This window comes from Microcebus murinus, chromosome 15 (assembly GCF_040939455.1).
Source record: "Microcebus murinus isolate Inina chromosome 15, M.murinus_Inina_mat1.0, whole genome shotgun sequence".
Taxonomy (NCBI): Eukaryota; Metazoa; Chordata; class Mammalia; order Primates; family Cheirogaleidae; genus Microcebus; species Microcebus murinus.
The window spans coordinates 60910338-60933412 of NC_134118.1; the positions used below are offsets into that span (position 1 = coordinate 60910338).

A 23075-nucleotide genomic window follows, 5' to 3' on the forward strand; every position below is an offset into this window, starting at 1 on the left:
GACATATCCCTTTTCTTCCAGCTAATTTTGGAGAGGGAGAGAAGAAAACGGCTATGATTCCAGATATTCCAGATTCCATTTGGATCATGTCCACTGAACAAAGAGGCTGCTTGTGAACTGCTGTCTCCTCGGGAAACTGTCCACTCAAGAAAGGGCGGAAGACAGAAATTTGGAGAAGAATTTAAAGGGGAAGACGAGGGGAACACCTTGAGGGGTGGTGGCAGGTTCCATGGGGGACACTCGAGTGTAAATTTTCTTGCAACTTTTTCATGGTTGTTTATGCAAATTCAAAAGAGTAAAAATACTGTCGATTCTACCTTCCCACACACTGAATCACTGGCAGTCTCGGTGTAAAACAATGGTACAGCAAAGATACACTCAGGATGATTTTGCCAGAGAAAAAAATAAGCTAGTTTACTTGACAATATCAACCCAGTTGGGACAAAGAAGAAAAAAGAGGGGATCTATCACCTGGATTATACTACAATTAAATGTAACACACTAAATTAAAATGTATAACTTTTATGTTCATTTACCCCCCAAAAATGTGGGATTTTTTGGTAACAGAAAAATGTATTCCAAATGTTTGGCGTTTGCTTTTTATGACTTCTTAGCCTATGAGGTGAGAAATCAAGAAATAAAGTCTATCTGAGAAAATAACAAATGGGTAACAAAGAAAGACACAAATCACCTGAAGAGGATGCATGAGGTTCTCCTCCCTTGCACATCTCTGACCCTAATTGTCTGTGATGTCAGGGTGAAAATGCAAATGATGACGACAAAAAACAGAAGAGAACATTTCCTAGATCCTAAGAATAATTCCTATCTGCTCCCCTGCCTTCGATGGTACAAGACTGAAAAGTATAAGGTTGAAAGAGAAAGATTTAGATCAAAGAGAAAGATGAGCATGACCCCTAAAATAAACGCAGTTACTTCACTGACCTCACTTCCTTTTATGGCTTTGTGTGCTGATTAACAGGTTGAATTATCAATTTGTTTCCAGCCTAGTCTCCCATTTGCAGACAAATATCTGTGATAAAAATCGCAGCAATTATGCAGTCACGTGTGGTGGTTAAATTCTTGTCTGCCTTGGAGCAATGACTTTTCTGAGACTTGAGAGAAGCTACCAGGATACCCTATGTGATTGGTGATGTTCTGCAATGTGAGCAAGGTAGAAATCCATTTAAAAAACAAAAACAGGCCCTGTAATCCTAGCACTCTGGGAGGCCAAAGTGGGGGATCATTTGAGGTTGGGAGTTAGAGACCAGCCTGAGCAAAAGCAATAAGACCCCATCTCTACTAAAAATAGAAAAATTATCGGAGCATGGTGGTGTGTGCCTGTAGTCCCAGCTACTCAGGGAGGCTGAGGCAGGAGGATCGCTTGAGCCCAGGAATTTGTGGTTGCTGTGAGCTAGGCTGATGCCACAGCACTCTACCTGGGTAGACAGAGTGAGACTCTGTCTCAAACAAACACAAAAACAAAAACTTAACACTAACCTGCAGGAACAAACCACTAAGAATTGAGAACATGCAGACCTGTACCAGGAGTTGGTCCGAGACTAGCCAAAAGAGCTCCACTCAGACAGCACCCCATTCCCCATGACCCCTGGCATTCTAAGACAGGACAGTACGCTCTGGCCTTCCAAGGATTGAAAGCCTTCTGCACATAGCAAATAGCAAAAGTACAGAAAATAACCTACATCAAACACAATAAAGTCACTTGGCATCCATTGCCATACTACTTTTATAGAATAGAAATTTTCTTCTGTCATCTTTTAACATATTAACAGAAGGTACCAGCCTCTTATGATTATGGTAACATGAAGGACATGATGATATTCACACAAATATTTGTGACGTTCTGGACATACAAGCTTTCCTGAGTACAAATACTCCAGGCCTCATGGGATGGGAAGAAAAGTGACTTTTCAGAGAAGGCTGCGCCCTCAGTCCCTCTCACCCACCCTGGAAAGGGTAACCCAGGCTTCAGCCCCCAAGGGACTGGGACCACCCAGCACGCAGAACCCCGCATGTAAGCCAAAGACACATTCAAACCCAACTGTTTCTGAGAGTCAAATAAATACACACGCTTGCAAAAGTGACATATATTTATAAAACTGGCCTATGACAGTGGGATTCAGCACTATAAGGGCTAGTTCTGTCCCTATAGTTTGAGTGACCGGCAGGTACATGGGGGAGTCTAGATAAAGAATTTAGTTAAAGACACAGGACATGATCAGCTCTCTTCTACTGGTGTTGAAGTTGATCATCCAATTTAGCTGTTCGCTGAGGGCTCAAGTGTATGGAAACTCTGGGGTGGGGGGTGTCTCAGATCACCTGATGTTAATCCCGTCACTGTATTAGTCATCTTCATTAATAGCTATCTGTTAGTCTTAGACCTCATCCTCAGGGAAGGCTCAAAGGCATGTCCCTCAGACTTGGCTTTTCAGAGAGCAGATGGTTAGAGGATCTATGTTCGTCCCTTCGTTTGGGAGACAAGGGGAGAAGATGGGCCTGAGGGCCTCTTGGAAAGAGGCTGGGGGGAAGCTGTAGATGAGGGACTCATCGGTCACGTTGTAGAACGCTATGTTTCCAGACTCGTAGTCTAAGAACACACCGACCTTATGCACGGGCTCTCTGACATGCTGGCCCTTTAAAGGCGATGAGACCCAAAGACTATAATCATCTCCAATTTTTAAGCCTATGAGTGAGAAGAGGTCCCCGGGCGGCTTTGGGAGATTCCCCTTCCTGCTCACCGAGTCCTTGCAGATGCCTACTTCCCACTCGGTCTTGTTTCCCACTTCCACCTCCCAGTAGTGTCTCCCACAGGTGAAGGTCTGAGCGCCCAGCACAGTTGCAGACTGGTCAAATCTTTCCGGGTTGTCAGGTAACTGCTGTCTGATCCCTCCGTATTTCACGCTTTTCAGATCCTCAGACAAGACTAGGTAGGCATTGGCCGTGGCTGGATCCAGAGTTATCTCCGCTGCAAGAAGAGATAAGAAAGAATCCTTTGACGTTTTGAAAAACCTCTTATATATGTGAAATTTGAATTAAATTCTTAGTATTTTGTCCTTTTTTTTTTTTCAGTGAAATTTAAGTGAATAAGAAGGGGAATGGTTTTGTTTAGAACAGAATCTCTAAGCACTTTTTTTTTTTCTGAGACAGAGTCTCACTCTGTCACCTGGGCTAGAGTGCAGTGGCATTATCACAGCTCACTGCAACCTCAAACTCCTGGGCTCAAGGGATCCTCCAGCCTCAGCCTCCTGAGTAGCTAAGACTTTTAGGTGGGGGCATGGAGGAAGGGGAACAGATGCTTTATCTGTTTCTATTGGGAAACAGATAACATTAGGAGATGCTTTTTATACTAGGAAGAACAAATTGACCAGAAGGGGGGCTTCCAAGAAGGAACAGATGATGTGTTAAGGGATCTCCAAGGACTGATCAACCTGAAAGAGGCAGAAAAGCCACAAAGTGGAGATATGACCAAGGCCACAAATGAGGGTCTCTGGAGCACACTTACAAGTAAGATGACAGTATCCTCAAGTGACTGACCCCCTTTAACATAGCAAAACACATCCACCTGCGCCATGACAGTATACAAATACCATGGCAACTTCCGGGGAACTGCCATACAAGGATAGAGAAGGGGAGGATTTCACCATTCCAGAAACTCTCCACCTTTTTCCAAGAAAAATCATGAATATTCCACCCCCACTTAGCATAGAATTAAGGAATCAACATAAAGGGAGAAATCCTGTTAAACTCAGGGTCTCCTCCACTCTCAGGGGCTGGCCCATTCCTTCTCTGGAATGTACTAGGGTTTAGTAACTTTGGTGCTGTGCTTGCTTGCATCTGCTCGGTCTGCTCATTTGCTCTGTTGACTCAGTACCAGTAATGATTCTTCAGTACTAGAAACCAAGAACCAGGGAACATGGGGACGTGACATCTGGTTCCCACACCTGCCAGGACTATAGATGCCAATATGCCTGGCCTCTAAGCACTTCTTTCACTGTTCCATAAAACAAAAAGAGTGAACCTCTAAAGGGAAAGAGGGAAGAGTCATGGGGAGAGCAATACCAGCCTGCCTGAGAGTGAGAAGGGAGTCTCTGAGAGTGGAATGGAAGTCGTTCTGTTCATGAGACAGTGTTAGAGCTCAGAGCTGCTTATCCACACAGAGACACCACCTTCTGTTGCTTGCATTCATAGCAGCCACGGCTGGCTCTGATCCTCTACTTTGGGTGGGAATGAAATATTGGCAGCGTTGACCCAAATAAATGACTGAGGTTATAGCATTCGCTGAAGTCTTCCTTATGGGCCAAGCCTTTTCTACACATTATTTCATTTAATCATTGCAAGCATTATTAATTTTCTCCCACTTTTATAAAAAAGAAAACGGAGATTCGTAAAGGTTAGGAAGCTTCACCAAGATGACACAGTTACTGAGTGTTTGAATACCAATTTCTAATAAGCGTTTCTCATTATGTCATGCTCAAAGGCAGCTTCTTATGAGTTTAGTGCAATACCTGGTGACCATTTGATGAAGCACGCTGTGAACCAGTGGGAGGCCTGCGCCCCCACCCTCCCGAAAAGAGCTCATGGAAGGGGCCTCCAACGTTCACTGACTGTTCAGAAAGATTAGGTGCCACTATCATACAATTTCGTACTTGTAGACCAAATCCCAACCATAACTAATTATCTGTATGATCAATGTCTTTCTCCTTGATTTTACTGACAATTCTACAAGAGCAAAGGCAACATCTGGCTTATTTATCATTGTAAGAAAGCCCAGAGTCTAACAGCATAGCACCAGGCCAGGCAGGCACTTATTAGTATCTGTTGAGTCCAAAGCTCATTAGGCCTTCCTCTGAAGGTCAGATTGTCAACACGATAAAAGCTGAGAACTAATGCTGACCTCTTGGTGCTAGCCAGTCTAAATATCTGGCGCATTCGAAAGGGACAGTTCTCTAAATGGTTGGTCCCTCACTGGGATTTTAGAATGTAAGTCAGTGTTTATCCTGACAGAAACAGAGCTAGAAATGCAGAATCCTCTGCAAGAGGGGGGAATGTGTGTGTGCAAACATGCAAGGGCTAGGAGTGGACAAATCAGAACAATAAAAACAAACGAAGGAGGGAGCAGGATTCCTTAGCCAGAAAACAAAGCCAGATAAAACATCAGTCACGCTTCACCGCTTCTCTCTGCTCAAACGCAGGGCTGGTCTGTGGCCCTAGCGATCCCTGGTGCATCATGCAGGCTCAGGACACCTTAGCTCAGCACCTAGCATCAGGTGGTGAGTATTCTAGCTGGGAGAAGCTGCATTCACACACCCTGAGGTTAGCCCTGGGATCCCTGGAGGTCTGACGGTCGGGCTGACTTACTGCTGAATTTCCTTAGCATCTTCCTCATCCCGGTGACTCGGCACAAACTCAGCTCAGTGGTAGTGGCCTCTGGAGATTGAAGCAGGAGGGGCTCGTTCCTGCAAGAAAGCAGAGACGTGCACTCCGTCTTCTGCACAGACGGCAGGCTGCTCCAACCTGAGAGCACATCTCACGTCCCCAGCCACGGCAGACACTCCCAGACCCGCTCGCACCCGCCTCATACCCCTGCAGCTTGCACAGCTGAACACAAAAGGAACACCCTACCTTTCCAGGGCACCTCTCACCTCCTAGGGCATAAAAGAAATACAGTTAGCATGCGTGCACTTTGATGGCTGGCAAAGACAGAACCCATTCTGGACACAGGCCTTTGCAAAGTGGCAGTGGAATACAACCCCCAGTTCTTCTAGGGATGGGTTTGGGTCAACACAAGCTCTTTCTCACAACGACTAGAGAATACTTTGTCCTTTACTTTTTCTCACACCATCCCTTTGTCCAAAGAACCTGTTGCTGATAAAGAAGCCAAACTATCAGTCTCAGGGGAGAAGGAGCTTCAGAGATAAACAAAGGAAAGGGCCTGGTGAGAGCTGAGACTCGCTAACCCTGTGGGAGCTGGGAGCGGTGTGTCTGGAAGGCACTAAATCAAATAGCAGCATGGTATGGAACCAGCCCATGAAACAGAACTGGAGCTGAAATAGGGTCATGTGGCTTATGTTTAAGAAGGCCCCAGAAAATGCAGCTGCCTAGAAGCCAGTGAAGACGGTGAGGAACAGGGACTGGGGACACGGGACACTGCATTCCACACTTAGGCTACTTGACAAGCCAGTCGCCTTACTGCCATAGGGTTGCGTGGTTAAATATTGCTGCACAAACCCATTCGGGACATGACATCCACCTCTGGTCCATATCATAATCGTTCTTATCTTAATCAGGTCTTTCTGAAGCTTCATTTAATGTGCCCAGCATGTAGCAAAATCACATTAATAAACTTAAATAAATATTTGACAAAGCAGTGGTTGCAGAGGTGGGCACAGAAGAAACTGAAATCATCCTCAGGCATGTTTGGGATGGGCATTCTTCTGTTTTTCCTCCTCCTCAAGACTTTATTAACATATAGGATGTCAAATCTTTGGGAAAGCTACTTCGGGGCCAGAACTTAGCTTTCCAGGTGAATAAAAAAGAAATCATTTCCTATGGGTTACCATAATTTTTCCCATTCATTTTCCCAGTGCTCTCAGAAGTATTTTATTCTCACCTCCAATGATTCTAAAATTGAGTTCTGACATGTGGACTCTATCTGTCCGATCATCTTGCTTAGGCTCCGGATCTGCTGGGTCAGCTGGGTCTCACTGTTCCTCAGTTTCCTCACGTTCTCTTTCTCTTCCTTTTCTAGTAGCTGGAGTTGCAGCTGCTCCTCTTCCTTCAGGAACTGGTGCATTTTCATATATTCCGACACAACGACCTGTTTAAAAGTCTTTGTTTCTTCCTGCCATCACACACACACACACCCCAAGATAATAAAGTTAGTAAAAGACACACCCGTGTCTGTAGATTTTTAATCCTACAAGTCCTAGAGTTCCACTGTGATAATTCCTGAAACCTGACACATAATACATATATTCCTCTGACTAGCTCGGTGGAGACTTTGATGTTTTCAAAGATGTGTATGCTATACATACAATAGTAAACAAAACCAAGATTTCTGTTCCCAGGAGGTTGCCAGTCTAGTGGGAGAAACCAAGAATAAGCAAAAATATGACAGGAGGTGACCAGTAAAACAAAATAAAGTAAGAAGAAAAATTATGAAAAATGTATGTTCATTTATTCAACCAATATGTATTTAATGAAAGTAGGTATTGGATCACACACTAGGAATAGGAATATACATCATAAATACTCCCACGTAAGAACTCACAGTCTATTGGGAGAATCAAATACACGTATTTCTTCTAATGTCTAATTAAACATTTAGTTCTTTGCTTTGGCTGCTACATAGCTCAAATCCAGATCTGTGACTGACTATGAGCATTTGCCTGGTATAATTCAAACTACTTATTTTGCCTTAATATCTCTTTCTCTTTATTCTTTTTAATTTACATTCTCTTTTTCCCCCCAAAAAGCATTTGAGATATTCCTTTTTCAAACTGATTTTCATCCTATGTTATATGCCTATGAGTATAACTTGTATTTTAAATGATTTTAATCACAGCCATAATAGAGGTGGCCACAGAGTTGTCTAGGTACAAACAAGGAGGAAAAAAGGGAAATGGCCTGGAGCTGGGGGAATTGGAGCTGAGCCTTGAGATTCCCAGGTGGATAAGCAGAGGGAGGCAGCCCAAAGCAAGGATCCTCCACACTGCAAGACTGGAACTGAAAAAATGTGTCTCTCTCTCTTTCTCTCTCTCTCTCTCTCTCTCTTTTTTTTTTTTTTGTTTGCTGATATTTCACTACGTATCCCTTTAGTCCCTCTATAGAATCATATACAAGATCCCAGAGTAAGACAGACACTGACCTTACACAGTATCACTCTCTCCCTCTCGTGGGTTAATATCGTCTGAACTTCCTTTTTCTTCTTACGCAGGAGATTTAGGATTCCCTGGAGTTTCTCCTGCAATAGAAACACACTTTCTGTGGCAAATGAGCAGAGCACCAGCGGCCTCAAAGACCAAATAACTACAAGATGACCAGGACTCAACAACGGAGGAAGAAGGCAGGCTGCACACAAGGCCGAGGTGAGGTGCCAGGGCTGACTGTCGCCGCTAGAGAACGTTAGGAAAGTTAAGTGATGGCGTCTGACTTGTGCTCTGGGACTCCTGGGAGCAGCCGGGCTTACTTTGTGGTGCTCCTCCGTCTCGCTGGGGAGAAGTGCCCTGGTCGCCCCGTGATTCTGGACCGAGAAAGCACCCCCGCTCTGCTCCTCCTCCGAGAAGGCTTTGCTGGCCGCTGAAGACCTGCCGCAGACGCTCTGCTCGTCCTCGCCCTGCAGCACCTGGGACCTGAGCTGTCTGCCGATGCTAGCCAGCCTCCCCAGGCGCTCGTTGGGCTGGAAGTGCGGGCCCTCCAGGGTCCTCCAGCACTCAGGACAAGATAAAGGGGTGTTATGCTCCTCCCAGCTCTTGAGGAGACACATCAGACAAAAGCTGTGCCCACACTCGGTGGTCACTGGGCTGTTGAAATAGTCCAAGCAGATGAAACAGGTGAGTTCTTCCCTGAGATTCTCCATCAAATCCGCTGTAGACATTTTCTCAATGATGGACATTAGGGCAGGGTTACACTTCTATTCTGAGGTTAGAAAAGTCCTCCCTGTGGTTCCACTGTGTCGAGTAAAAAGTAGCTGATCTGTTGCTATGCTGTTATTACAAGAAACTCTCTTGTCTCCTCTGAGCCTGATTTCACCAACTGATGTCCACTCTCCCAACACAAAGCCGATTATGACTTAATGTGGAACTCCTGTCCTCTGGGTTCATCATCAACCCCAAACTTTTACTGAATCTCTCTCTGAAAGCCACATGCAGGATACTGAGGACATTTGCTTCTAACAGAGTTACCACTGTGAGCGTTGATTACTGTACATACACAGCGCTGTGAAACCACTTCAGCACATTGGTTTTAGACTGGAGGTTTGGGTAATTTGGTATGAACTAGTGCAGAGATTTAAATTACAATGATCTCTAATTGGAAATGTCTAAATCTTTTGGGAAACTCCACTAACAGAGCCTAGCTAAGAACTGAAAGGACTGTAGTATATATTCCTTGTCTCATTAGGCCTTTTTCTCTGCTAGGCCAAAGACTAAGCTAACTGCAACTTTGTCAAGTACTCTGTACTTTAATTCCATTCATCCCAACAAAGTGAGAACTATTCCATTGAGGTATCCCTGGACTTCAGATGCACAATGGATTGCCATGGGCATGTGTCTTGCTCTGCCCTACAGACTATGGTCCTCACCCACGTGTCATCTCGGAAGCATCTAAAACGATGCTCTTGTTGGAAGTTGCCTCCAGAGGCCATCATACTATAGAATGGAAAGAATTCTAGTTTAGTATAAATATAATTTTGCTCACTCATTTTCACACTTTGAAAATGTGCAGACTAGGCCCTCTCAAACTCTTTATTCTCTATCAGTTCTTCCTAGACAGAAATCAAATGTGCAGACATTTTTTTAGGCCCAGGAAAAAGTGAATGCCCAGGATGGAGACTGTGTTCAGTGACCACTGGGAGTCATGCCAAATGCCAGAGACTCACGTGTCATCTTCTGGGGGTCAGTTCTTGTCATGATGCACCCTTCATTCATCATATGCCAGGAGGTGGGATCATAAAAACTCCTCCTCAGTGTCTACCCAGTGTGGCCAGCCCACTAATTCATCACAACACATTTCTATTTCCATCCTATCACCCTACCAGTTGGCAACTTCCCATGGGTCTCCATTACCCAAGTTATTCCATTAATTTCTTTCTGACTCCCAAGGCTCCAACTGTTACTTCTTTCCCACTTATCTCCAACAGGATGTTGGATTTTTTTCTTATCTTGAACTTTGGGAAAAGGAGGTTTTCTGGCCCTAGAAAGTTTCTTTCTTCACTTTCCTTTCTCCTAGTCAAAACTTACTTTTCTGAAGTCATTAATCACAATGTTTTTTTTTTTTTTTTTTTTTTTTTTTTTTTTTTTTTTTTTTTGAGACAGAGTCTCGCTTTGTTGCCCAGGCTAGAGTGAGTGCCGTGGCGTCAGCCTAGCTCACAGCAACCTCGAACTCCTGGGCTCGAGTGATCCTTCTGCCTCAGCCTCCCCGGTAGCTGGGACTACAGGCATGCGCCACCATGCCCGGCTAATTTTTTATATATATATCAGTTGGCCAATTAATTTCTTTGTATTTATAGTAGAGACGGGGTCTCACTCTTGCTCAGGCTGGTTTTGAACTCCTGACCTTGAGCAATCCGCCCGCCTCGGCCTCCCAAGAGCTAGGATTACAGGCGTGAGCCACAGCGCCCGGCCAATCACAATGTTTTAATAATCTATCTTTTGTATAGTATATGTGAATTACTAGGATGAGAATTTAAGCCAAGAAATAGAAACAATCAGAGCAAAGAGTTATATTATTTTAAACAGGATGAGAGGTGGCATCAGTTGGCATCATGAAACCTCAACTGCTTAGATTGCTTTTGGGATACTAACTGAGCACTGCTTCAAAATATTGCTAGAAGTTAGTCTTAAGTAAGGGTGCAGCAAAAAAAACAAACAAACAAAAAAAACTATAACACTAACTGCCACCACTGGATAAAGAATTTATAAACTACCATCTCCACTCAGTATGTGATTCCCACACAAACCCAAGAGTCTTTGACGTGGACCAGAATCATTAGAATAAGCCTCACAATAGAGTTGTGGTATATCACAGAGCTGGCATTCCAATTTGGAATAGGAAGACTGGAATAGTCTATGTTCCAGTTGCACCCATCTGTTCTACCCCATTTCTCTCTTCCACATAAACCCTTCTCTTTTATAAGCTCCATAACACAATAACCATGTCTTGTTCATCTGTGACTAGAAGAATTATTTGCACATAGCAAGAGTCTGATCTATCAGTAAATAAGTTTTAAATGAACAAATGGAGGAATCATATTATTATAGAATACAGTCTTTTTTTTAGCAATCATATAAAACACATTTATTATAGTCACATATTCTAGACCATATACGTGATGAGATGATGGTAAGAAGGATACGCTATAATATTTCATGTTTAAGGCATTGTTTGGCATGAAATTGAAGACTCTATCTGGAGTACATCTTTTTATTTGTATAAATTTATGGGGTACTGCTGTTAATTTTGTTACATTGATAGATCATGTAGTGGTGAAGTGAGGGCTTTTAGAGTATCCATCACACAAATAATGCACATTGTACCCATTAAGTAACTTCTCATCCCTCACCCCCTCCTACCCTCCCCCCTTTCCAAGGCTCTACTATCTATTATTCAACTCTTTGTGTCCATGTGTACACAGTTTAGCTGGCACTTATAAGTGAGAGCATGTGGTATATGTCTCTCTGTGTCTGAGTTGTTTCATTTAAAATAATGGCCTCCAGTTCCATCCATGTTGCTGCAAAAGACACAAGAACCAGTCTTATATCTAGCAGGAAACCCAGAGTTCATGTAGTCCAACTACCTTTCATAGATGATGAAGAAAACTGAGGCTCAAATAAACTGGGGTTGGTCCCTCATACTTGCTCACTACATGATTCATAGCAAGACTAGGAAACTGGGTGCCCCGCCTCCCAGTCATTCTCTTTTGTCCACTCACCACTGCATCTCACTTTTTGACTTGCCAGTGGGTAAAAGTTTCCAGTTACCTCTTCAAGTGCTGTCAAAAGGAAACTGGACAGCTGTCTTGGGGCATGATGGTGGGACAGATATCTGACATCACTGGCTATACTCACTCTTGGAAATACAGACTTCCTTGTCATCTCTCTGAACTCAATGACTAGGCTTAATTCATAGACACAATTTCTGAGATCAATAGCTCAGCAGCTTCCTCTCTGGCTTGCCTCCTCCTAAGAAGGTGATGCCAAGGGTAACCTAAGGGGTTCATAGCCTCAACTATCACCCCAATGAAATCAAGGTTAGGGCATACAGAAAAAGGAAACTTTGCAGATATAGTGAGAACTTATTTATTGGTGAGGCAGTGGGCTAGATGCGGGCTTATCTGAAAAATATTTTGCTTAAAAGCCTGGTTTTAAAAATACAGTTGACTCTTTAATATTGACAGTGGGGAATATATAACAGAAGGAATGGTTGGGGCGGGGGTCAGGCATGGTGGCTCACGCCTATAATTCTAGCACTCTGGGAGGCTGAGACAGGAGGATTGCTTGAGCTCAAGGTGAGCCTGAGCAAGAATGAGACCGGGTCTCTAGAAAAATTAACTGTGCTTGGCAGGTTGCAGTGAGCTGTGATGACACCACTGCACTCTACCTGGGGCAACAGAGTGAGACTCTGTCTCAAAAAATAAATAAAATAAAATACATGATCTGACAGTGAGTCGAAATATTATAAGTGAAAAAAATCTACATTGCAACATTCTTTTTTCTCAGAAATATTTAAATCTTTACAATTTGGTTTGGAAATATTCACCTTTATAAAGAGGTAGCAGCACATGGGGGCCAGGTCTGTGGGGGAAGGGGCCCAGGTCCTGTAACTCCATAGAGTCAGTTGCAAGCTGTAACCAGCCACTCCTGCCAAGTTGCCTCAGTGGGCCATTGAGCTTACTGTCTAGAGCTTTGACAACTTACTCTCGTCTTACTTGATGATTTAAGGTAAAGTGTTTTGTTTGTTTGTTTCTGGATAACAAAGCCTCTCTTGTTCTTCCCTTGCTTTAAGAAAAGTTAAATGTTGAAAATGTTCTCTTTCTGGCATCATGCTGAGTGCTTTATGTACTTTGTCTTCTAAAGAGATAAAAAGGGAAGTCAAAAGGAACTTGTATGAGTTGGGAAGCCTGAGCAGAAAACTTTTCAAAGCAGTTAAAACAAGTATACATAAGAATTTAAAAAACATGCCCTAAATTTAGGATGGACTATTAAGAAAAAGGACTTCTTTTCTAACTTCTTTCCCCTTTCTAATACAGATTCTGGGACTTAAGATTATTAGAGATAAATAATTTGAATTACTTCTATGTGAATAGGATTTAATATTGGTAAAGGATAAGGTGGATAAAAAAACACCCTAACAATGCAAAGGTCACTTGTTCTGTCTTATTTTTATCATACGACACCCTTTCACATAATTCTGCAGGAATTATCAAACACATTTTGAGTTCTAAGTGGTGTGATCCACCCAGTGGATTAGAAAATAAATTATCATTTCACATTAGACTAGCATTGTATGAGTGGAGAAACAGATGCTTATGTATATACAGGTTGCTTCCTCTTCTTTTTAATGAGGATGTCCACTTTTCTGCTTTTCTTAAGAAAATCTTAATATTTATTCATAAGACTCTTTATCTCTCACCAAAAAATAGTGTCTGTAGGGAAAAAACATGAGAATGGCTAATACAAATATCACTCACTCATGCCAGGTGCCATTCTCAACACCTAGAAGATTAGTTAATCCTCCCCATGGCCCTGTAAGGTAGACATTAGTTCCAGCCCCATTTACAGATGAGAAAACAAACTCTAGTCATGTCATTTGTCCTGGATTCACAGAGGTGGCCTCATTTTAGAGTCCATGGTATCAACTGCAGAGCTATGCTGCCATTCCCACAGAGCCGAATGAGCCACAGACACTAAACTCTATGAGTCTGCAATTGTGTCCAAAAGCAGGTTGGCTGGCAAACATCCCCTTAAGTCCAGCCCTGAAGATGGATGGGCTGAGGGTCTCCCCTGCCCCCAACTACCCAATAATAACTGGTGCTGGATGCTGCCAGAGAACACTCCTTCCATGTCTATCGATTATTTGTAGCCATAAATGTTAAGGTCAGAGAAGAGAGTGCTTACTTCTAGGTAACCTTATGATGTTGCTTTCAAAAAGCCAGTGGAGCCTGTTGAGAAAAACCAAATGGGAGCCTTCTTTGCCACCACAGCTCTTCCTTGACTGCTGAGGTGCAAAGACCCAAGGAAACATTCGCTGGGCTGAGATGCCAATGGAGTTGGTGAGAATCCTAGGGAAGAATGGCGGTTCTAGGTGTAGCTGGGAATTTATAGGATTCTAGGGAATCCCATATGGGATTCATTGTCATTGTTCATAATAATGCCCAGGAACTGTGCAAGATTCCTCAGGGAGAACAGCCACAAATCTAAGAACTAAGAGCTAAATGTCTTTCAGGAGCTGGGACACAGGGGCCAGGCAGTGCTGCTGTGAACACAGTTGAAGGTGGGGGAATCTAAAGGAAGGCTTCAGGAATATTTGGGGAAGAGTACCCCAGAAGACTGAAGCCATTGCCGGTTGCTGCCAGAGCACCTGGGGTGCAGTGCCCTTGTGGCCACAGGCTGGGCCAGGGTGCTGACATCTCACCCTTACTCCTACTTCTCTACACATGCTGTCTTCTAGGTGGTGCACCACTCCCTCTTTAAATCCTCTGGTCTCTCATAGGGTAGTGGTCCCTTAACTTAGCTGCACATACGAAGCAACTGAGGAGTTAAAAAACAACCTGAAGGCCGGGCGCGGTGGCTCACGCATGTAATCCTAGCTCTCTGGGAGGCCAAGGCAGCAGGATCGCTCAAGGTCAGGAGTTCGAGACCACCCTAAGCAAGAGTGAGACCCTGTCTCTACTAAAAATAGAAAGAAATTAATTGGTCAACTAAAAACATATAGCAAAAATTAGCCGGGCATGGTGGCGCATGCCTGTAGTCCCAGGTACTCAGGAGGCTGAGGCAGAAGGATCACTTGAGCCCAGGAGTTTGAGGTTGCTGTGAGCTAGGCTGACGCCATGGCACTCTCGCCTGGGCAACAGAGTGAGACTCTGTCTCAAAAAAAAAAAAAACCAAAAAAACCTGAAGTTCATATCCCACCACTAGAGGTTCTGGTTTAGTTGGTATAGCGCCTAAGCGATCTAGAGTACTCAGTGGGTAGTACTCATCACCTGAGACTTGTTGTAAATGCAAACTCTTGGGCCCCAGCCCAGACCTACTGAATCAAAACCTCTATGGGGGAGGGGGCGTTCAGCAATCTGTGCATTTAACAAGACACCCCTGTGATTCTGATGTACAGTACTCTAAAGCTTGGAAGCCACAGGTTTAGGCATAGAATCTTTATAGCTCCCCAGGTAATTCTACTATGCAAGGATGATTGAGAACCATGGCTGGAACAAATCAAACTACCCCACAAAGGCTGGGTTTCCAGGCAGCTGGAGACTGGCTCCTGGTGCATGCTTTTACTCTCTTACCAAAACTGTCTTCCGCCCCTTCTTACACACAAGAGCTGCCAGTGTGTAGACAACAACATTCTGAGAGATGTCTAGGGTAGAGGACTTAAGTCCAAGACAACTTCTCTACAGGCTGAGAATGGCAAGTGTGACTCAGAGGGAGATTCAAAAGAAGAAGGAATGTGATTGTGAGCTGAAACCAAAGACAAATTCCTGTTGTTGCAAACGTTCGGTTAAGATGAGTGAGTTTTATTTATTTTTCTCTTCTCCTTAATCCTTCTCTCCCTCCCCAAAAAGGACAAAGACTACCTTGGATCTACCTAATTTCAAAAACAGAGCTGTCTTATTCTATTTGTACACACTGCTGGCAGCTGAATGTGGACACAGGTCTTGCTATGATAAGAGCCTCTTAAGCAGTTGGAAAGAAACTCCTGGTTGTGGCACCTGTCTCAAGTGCAAGAATATTTACAAGTCGACAGGGGATGATGGCTGGGATAGGAGAGCACCTGAGATGGCATATAATGAATTTCAAGAATAGTATAGATGAGGTACACCAAGGAAAACAGAAGAGGGTCTGTGCTGAGAGATCAGATGCCCCTTTGCGAGATCTGCTTTCTATCTCAGGAACAAGTCTCACACAATGTTTACCATTGAGAAGGCAAAAGAAATCTTCAAGGTTAGATTGTATTCGCTTTGAAAATTCCAGGGGTTCATTCTCATTCCTTATTTCCTTAAGACCCTGGGTCTTCAAAATAATTCCTATCACCTAAATCATTTTTCCATCCCTGACTGTCAACATTAGAAGCTCAGAAGTACGAACAGCCCCATTTTGACTTGGAGTAACTGCTAATTTTCACATTCTAATTCATGCCTAAGTTTGTGCTATACCTTTTCTACTTTATAGATCTAGCATAGCAACCACCAAGAGGAGTGAATAGTGATCCTCTTTAGAATGAGGTCCAAGAAATCCTTAATTCTCTACACAAGGCAGTAGAGTCTCACAAGAGAACAACTCCCTTAGAAGAGAAAAACGAAGTATGCTAGGGGTTCCTCCAAATGAGGATGGCCACATGATTCACGATGCATTTTCAGTGAGTCCAGGGTCAGAGGTTGTAGCTCCTTTTCACTAGTATTCTCATGAACACTAGTCTGCTTAAATGTGAGGACTTGAACTGTTCTAAAGGCTGGAAAATATAAGTTCTAGCCTCAAGGATAAGTCCAAAAAGTAATTGGACAGTCATGATCCTAAACCTATAGTGAAATGGCTGCGGTGGATATATAAAGAAACCAAACCTAGACACAGTTCCTAAAAAATACTTAAGGACTCTCCCTCAGAGTCATTTCTTCCACTCTGCTAGGGTCTGAGGGAAGAAGGAGGTCCAGAGGCACCATTGTTATGTAGGAAGGACTGAAGTGGGACTAACCCAAGCTCCCCTTCAGTATTTGGGAGAAAATAGGCAGGGTCTTGTAAAGCAAAAAGAATTTTACTTGATTCAAAGTAAATGCATGTGCACTGAAGTGTTAAACAAGAGACTGGCATGATCAATTATTTTTTTTATAACTGGCTGCAGGTTGGGATTAGAATAGTTAAAAACTTTCATAGAACTTGCTATTTGGTTACAGTGCTCAGCTGAAAGCTCAACTGGGACAATGGCAGTGGGATAGAGAGAAGTGGGCTCTCTAAGAAAGTGTAAAGTCTTACATAGCTAAGACTTAGTGATTAACTAGAGAAGTATGGGGAAGGTACTCATTCAAAGACAATACCAATATTCTTTGTTCTTTTCTTTTTTTTTTATCTTCATGAAGTCCCCAGTAGTAATTACCAATATTCTTGAACAACTGCATGGATGTGTTGCCTTCGACATAGGGAGGGAAAAGGGTGTATATGTGTGTGTATACATCTCATTTTGGACATGCTGACTTTGAGGTACCTGCACAACATTTGAATAGAAAGTCCCGGTAATTAATATGTACGTTTATAGGAGACTGAAGGTCAGCAGGAGGGTCTAGACTAGAGATAAAGTTTTGGGATATAGAATGTAACTGAAGACTAGAGAACAGATAACTGCCCAGAAAGAATATGCAGAATGAGAAGTCTCAGTTATGAAGATCATAGAAGGCAGGTGGAACTCAAAGTTCAATTAGATCTTAAACATCCTTGGGAATTGTCCTACTAGGATTAGAAATCAACTGTAGGGCTAAAAAACAGCATGTTCCTATAATGCAAAATAAGGGAATTGTTTTAGTTTGACAAAAAAAGCACACTGGTTCAAACATGACCGTTTCCTAGCATGTTGAAGTTTGGTTCCAAGAAAGAGCAGTTGAAGGCAAGTGCATGGAGACAGCCAAGTGCACAAGCCGTCCGTGTGGTACTCTCTCCACTGCCATGAAGACCATTCACCCCGTACTCTTCTTAGCTCAGGTTGACCAGATTCTGTTACAGAGATGCTGCTTTTGCGGCCTCTGTGTTTTGCCCTTGCCACCCTAACTTGGCAGACTCAACCCTTTCCCCAACCTCCTACCAAATAACTTTCACTTCTTGAAAAAGCTGAATCAACAGTTACCCTATATTTTTGTTTGTGTTGTTGTTAGAAGTTTATACGTCTTTGATTTCACATGTGGCTTTTTTTTTTAAAGGTTGTTAACATTTTTATAAGCATCTGTTTTGAGTTGTATAGGGATTGAGTGTTCTACCCTAACACTTATAGAAGCACTATTATTTTTAGTACATTATTTTGGCAAAGTGAGGTGTCTTTTTGTTTGTTTTTAAGGAAAATACATTGCATGTAGCAGAAATGTCTATATATGGAAAAAATGCAACATTCCATCAAGATCAAACTCTCAATTTAAATGAAAGACACTTGAGTATGCTAAGAGCCAAGGACATGCAAAAATCTATTGAGTGATGTTTGCATATGTTACTAGGAGGGAGGGATGTTTCAAGCTTTGGCAATAGAAGCTAGAAGGGTTATGAGGTCACCAATGTGTGAATAAGAGTCAGTGAGCCCTGCCAGGGCCTCTGACAAGGTCCCAGTCAACATCCTTGTTGACATATCTGGTCATTATGCCACTTCAAGCAGGCTGCAAAAGAACTACAAAAAGAATAAATCACATAGGAAGGGATTCATCAGAATCACATGGTTTGATGTCAGTTTCCTCAGTGGGTGCAGAGAAGCATCCTGGGTGTCTGCACCTTTGAGCTCATACCCAGCTGAGATCTGCAGCCCAGGGCAATCTCGTTTAACCATTTCCTAGTGGGCTAGCATTTTCCAACTCAAATATCACCAACCTCTTCATGCTTTTTTTTTTTTTTTTTTGAGACAGGATCTTGCTCTGTTGCCTGGGAGCTAGAGTGCCATGGCATGATCATAGTTCACCGCAACCTCGAAGTCCTGGATTCAAGTGATCCTCCTACCTCAGCCTCCCAAAGTCCTAGGATTATAGGAGTACTCCTGGCTCACACTTTTGAATACGTAAAAACCTATTCAGTGTTGTTGGTAATGTTTAGGAGAACTTGGCTTATAGAAATAGCCATATAACAGCAATTTAAAACATACAATTGAGTCACTGATTTAGATTTGTCATTCTAAGTGTCATTCTAAATTATAAGTAGAGATCTAAATATATACAAAACATTGCAATGCTTAAGAATTTCAGGTTCACTATTTTTATAAGCCTGATTATCACTTATAAGAATTTCATGCTGAGGGAGTTTTATCCTAAGTCAGACAATTGAAGTATTTAAAGACACTGACTATGTTAAATTGATAACTATAGCCTGACTATATGAAATAATATGGCTTTATAAATGAGACCAAACATAACACCCTTTGAGTGGTAAAATTTGCTAGAATTATATAACAAGACTAAACTCACTCAAAAGTTTAGGGAAGCCTACTCTTGAGTTTGGCTTTATAAATATAAAACTTCCACATAGCATAAAAATACTGCCCTTGTGGCATCCCTACCTTTTATATAAATTCATATGATATGTAGGAAGGCCCATGATGGAGCCATGAAAACCATCATGTAAAACACTAACCTTTTCAAAACCTTAAAAGTTTTGAAAGAACAAGACAGAAGACACAGCTAGATGACAGGAGGAAACAGAGGATGCATTTGTCCTGTACTTGGTAATTGCTTTCCCTTCAAACCAACAATCATCTTAAAGAATATTGGTTTCATTTATCTATTTGTCCAGCAATGATTCCCTCTAGAAATCAGTCTTAGGGACTGATGAAGGATCTCGGGGTGAAGGGCATTTTTGCTTTTCCCGGCCCCCCCCACCCTTACACACAACACACACACACACACACACACTCACACACACACACACACACACACACACACACATTTCCTGCCTCCTGAGCTCGAGCTGCCTAGGGAAATGTTTCCAGATCTCCTTGGATAATTAAATTCTGCCTCTCACATATAAACCTCATAGTCCTTTGTACCTCTCATTCATGGCCTTAGTCAGTGTTGCAGTTTATTTTTTGATTCTCCTGCATTAGACTGTAACTCTTATGCTGGTGGCGTACAGACTGCTGACCACAACTCATAGGAACAAAGACTCTGGCCTAACTGGGGTCAGGCAGCTCCTGGAGCACAGTTAGCCCTGCTGTGGAAAAGGCACGCTGAATCTTCTATTCTGTAAAGCTAGTTGTAATTCTAAACTGACACGGCTACCTGCAGGCTAGAAAAACTGCCCCAGGGGGTAGGGACCACATGTATATTTCTTCCTACACGGTTGCACTCTAACAGTTGTGTGCATGCAGAGACAGGCATCAGGTAGCTGTTGGATCAACAGAGGGCTAGATAAGCTCATCTTCTACCTGTATGTTGTGGTTCTCTTTAAGACTCCCTTTGAAGAAGGATTTCACTTCTTAAAGTGGAAAGCCAGTGGTAAGAATATATAAGGACCTGGTACAGGCTTTTGTAAGACTGAGAAGGGGCCATGCCACTAACTTCTACCGACGTGGATTTACAGGGTTATCTGCTAATGGTCAAACAGGAAGCCTCCCCTGAATGGGTGAGAAGTGGGAGCAAAATAAAAAGTCAGCTGCAAGAATCTGTCCACCTAGGCAGGAGGCTACTCTACAGGGGATGCAGAATCTGGTCAGAAAAAACCTGAAACCAATAGCAATTCATGCTCATTTAAAAGGACGTGAAGACATTTAGTTCACTGTCTTATGTGGACAGGTATAGAGATAAGTAGGGTGAATCCTTAAAAAATAAAAACTTTGTATCCTCTAATGACTTTGTGATTCAAGGAGGGGTGTCCCCCTAGCAGGAGAAGGGGTAAATCTTATTTTTTTGTCAGGAAAAACATCCCAACGGAGTATATTCTTTTTCTAGGTTAAATTCTGTGTCAAAACCATTCTAGGTTTGTCTTGAGGCTATCATTCTGGTCTAATAAAATAATTTTGTGTTAAAATAGAATTCTTGATTTGTTTTCTGAATTCAATATGAGATTCAGGAGTTGCTTGGAGAATCCATCTCTAACCATAATTCTTTCTCCCCTCAGGCACCAAGCAGCTGTTCAAGGAAGTAAGTGTCTGTATCAGTTTTCTATTGCTTTGTAACAAATGGCCACAAATAGCATCTGAAAACAATATGCATTTATGAGCTCCCAGTTCCATAGGTCAGAAATCCAGCTTGCTATGGCTGGGTTCTCTGCTCAGAGTCTCAGAAGGTTAGCCAGGATGTATTGTCTTCAGTTTGGGGTCTTCTTCTAGGCTTACTTAAATCATTGACAGAATTCAGTGCCTTGAAGTTATAGGACTGGCTGAGGGCCCCACTTTCCTGCTGAGTGGCAGGTAGGGGTTGCTGTCAGCTCCCAGGGGCGACTCTTAGATTCATGCCATGTGTCCCCCCACCATCTCCCAAGCCACCAATCCCTCAGCTGAATCTCTCCTACCACGAGAAGCACAGTCCTTTTTAGGGGCTCACTTGAGTAGGTCAGGCCTAACTAGGGTAATCTTCCCTATGTTAAAGTCAACTAATTTGAGACCGTGATCACATCTGTAAAATCTCTCATATCTACACCCATATTAGTGCTTGTTTGTGAAAAACTGGGAGGTGTATTCATATTAGGGGCTGAGAATCCTGGGGCCTTCTCAGAATTCTGCCCACCAGGGTCCATTCTCCGTCTCCCTGTATCTAAGGGAGGGCTTATTTATTGAAGGTGTCCAATGAGGAAAGCAAATAAGGAAAAAAAAATATTTCCTTGGCATGACCTCAACAGAGTAACTCTGGCTATGTTCACAGGCACCATTCCAAGATTATTAACTTTCCCAAGGTGGTTTTGAGAAGGCTCAAGTGTATGGCAAGGATGGTTACAATAGATGGGAAGATTTTCAGCTGACGCTCACTCTGCAGTGGTGCAGTTGAGGTGTCTTAGCGAGAACATGGGCCTGGAGTCACAGTGGTTCTAGCACTTTCCTACCAAGCTTGCAGCAGCTAAAACACCAAGGCTTACCCATGCAGGACTAAGAGCAAACGAAAGGACCTAGACATAAATATTGGTTTCCTCCTATTGTCTCTCTTTCCAGGAACTATCAGTTTTGAGAAAATGCTTTTGGTTTGCAGGTTACAAATATTGAGGTCATTTGTCCTTAAAGCCAAATAGTCTAGAAGGCAGAGCTAGTCTGAGCTCTTCTCCACAACTAATACTGCTCCTCCCATAGCTTCATCCCCTGTTCCTCAGCCACCTCCCATCCCCAGCACGGCCTCTGCCCCCTCAAAAATAAATCCTATAGTAAGCTGTTCCAGACCTTAACTTTGGGACAGTCAATGTGTTAGAGTTAGCCTCAGCTATGAGTGACAGTAAAAAGTAATGGCGGCTTCAATAGGGTGCAAGTTTACTCATTTAATATCTGGTAGGCACAATGAACTGCAGGACCCTGACTCCTGTTTCTTGTTTCTCTGACACGGGTAGCTTCCAACTTGCGGGATATTCGATGGCCCAGTTCCTACCATTGTGTGCACAGTGAAGGCGGGCTCGAGGGGAGCAAGGTACGGCCTCTCCCTTTAAGACATTACTTGGAAGTGGCACAAAACTTTGTCGTAGATCCCAGTGGCAGAACATAGGGACGCGTCCATACCTTGCTTCAGGGGGGAGGCTAGGGAATTTTTTTTTTCTTCCCAACCGTGATGATGGATTTTCACTGTCAACATGAGCGGATCAAGGACTACCTAGAGACCTGGGAAAGCATTGTTTTGGGGTGTGGCGGTGGGGGAACCCGCAGTCAGAGGAGACTAGGGCGGGAGTGTGAGCGGGTGAGGTGGCGAAGCCCCGCCTCAGTGTGGGCAGATATCATTCCGCCCAGGGCCCTGAGGGAACAAAACCGATAAAGGCTAACCATAGTATCTACCTTCTGGAGCTGGGAGATATTTCCTCTCCTGTTCTCGAACATCAGAACTCCAGGTTCCCCGGCCGTTGGACTCCAGGTTACATCAGCTCCCCAGGGCCCGAGGCCTCCGGACTGGACCACGCGCCGCCACCAGCATCCCGGGCGCCGGCGTGCAGCCTGTGTATCGCGGGACTTCGCGGCCTCCATCTCTGAGTAAGCCAAGTCCCCCAGGAAACCCCCTCCTGTGTGTTTGTGTGTCCTATTGATTCGATCTCTGGAGAACCCTGACGAACATACCAGTGGATAGAACCTTGAGTGAGAAAACAGAGCCCTCATCTCCCTTTGTCTCTAGATTGGAAGAGTGTGGTTAATAGACGTGTCAGCAGGACACGATAGACCGTCTTCACAGAGTCGATGATGCCGCCATCGTGGAGACTCAGAACGCTACCTCCGGAATGCATTTCGGGGACAAGCCTGTGGGAGAGAATCAGGACTAAGAAAGA

At 43.4% G+C, this 23075-nt stretch overlaps 1 protein-coding gene across 3 annotated transcripts; it reads right to left on the reverse strand.

The window, feature by feature from the left end:
* Window positions 1–2106: 2106 nt before the first annotated feature.
* On the reverse strand, window positions 2107–22779 carry TRIML1 (tripartite motif family like 1). 3 transcript variants are annotated; one of them, XM_012784226.2, is made up of 6 exons: window positions 22594–22779; window positions 7886–7981; window positions 6629–6859; window positions 5641–5663; window positions 5377–5474; window positions 2107–2983 (listed from the first exon to the last, which is right to left on the reverse strand). In XM_012784226.2, exons 1-6 carry the CDS (start codon window positions 22777–22779, stop codon window positions 2433–2435), a joined length of 1185 nt encoding a protein of 394 aa, XP_012639680.2. In that variant the 3' UTR covers window positions 2107–2432. The 3 variants fall into 3 exon arrangements, with proteins under 3 accessions (XP_012639680.2, XP_075866890.1, XP_012639679.1); XM_076010775.1 differs by lacking the exon at window positions 22594–22779 and adding an exon at window positions 8207–8771 and having other exon boundaries at window positions 6629–6835; XM_012784225.3 differs by lacking the exon at window positions 22594–22779 and adding an exon at window positions 8207–8771.
* Between the last annotated feature and the right edge of the window lie 296 nt (window positions 22780–23075).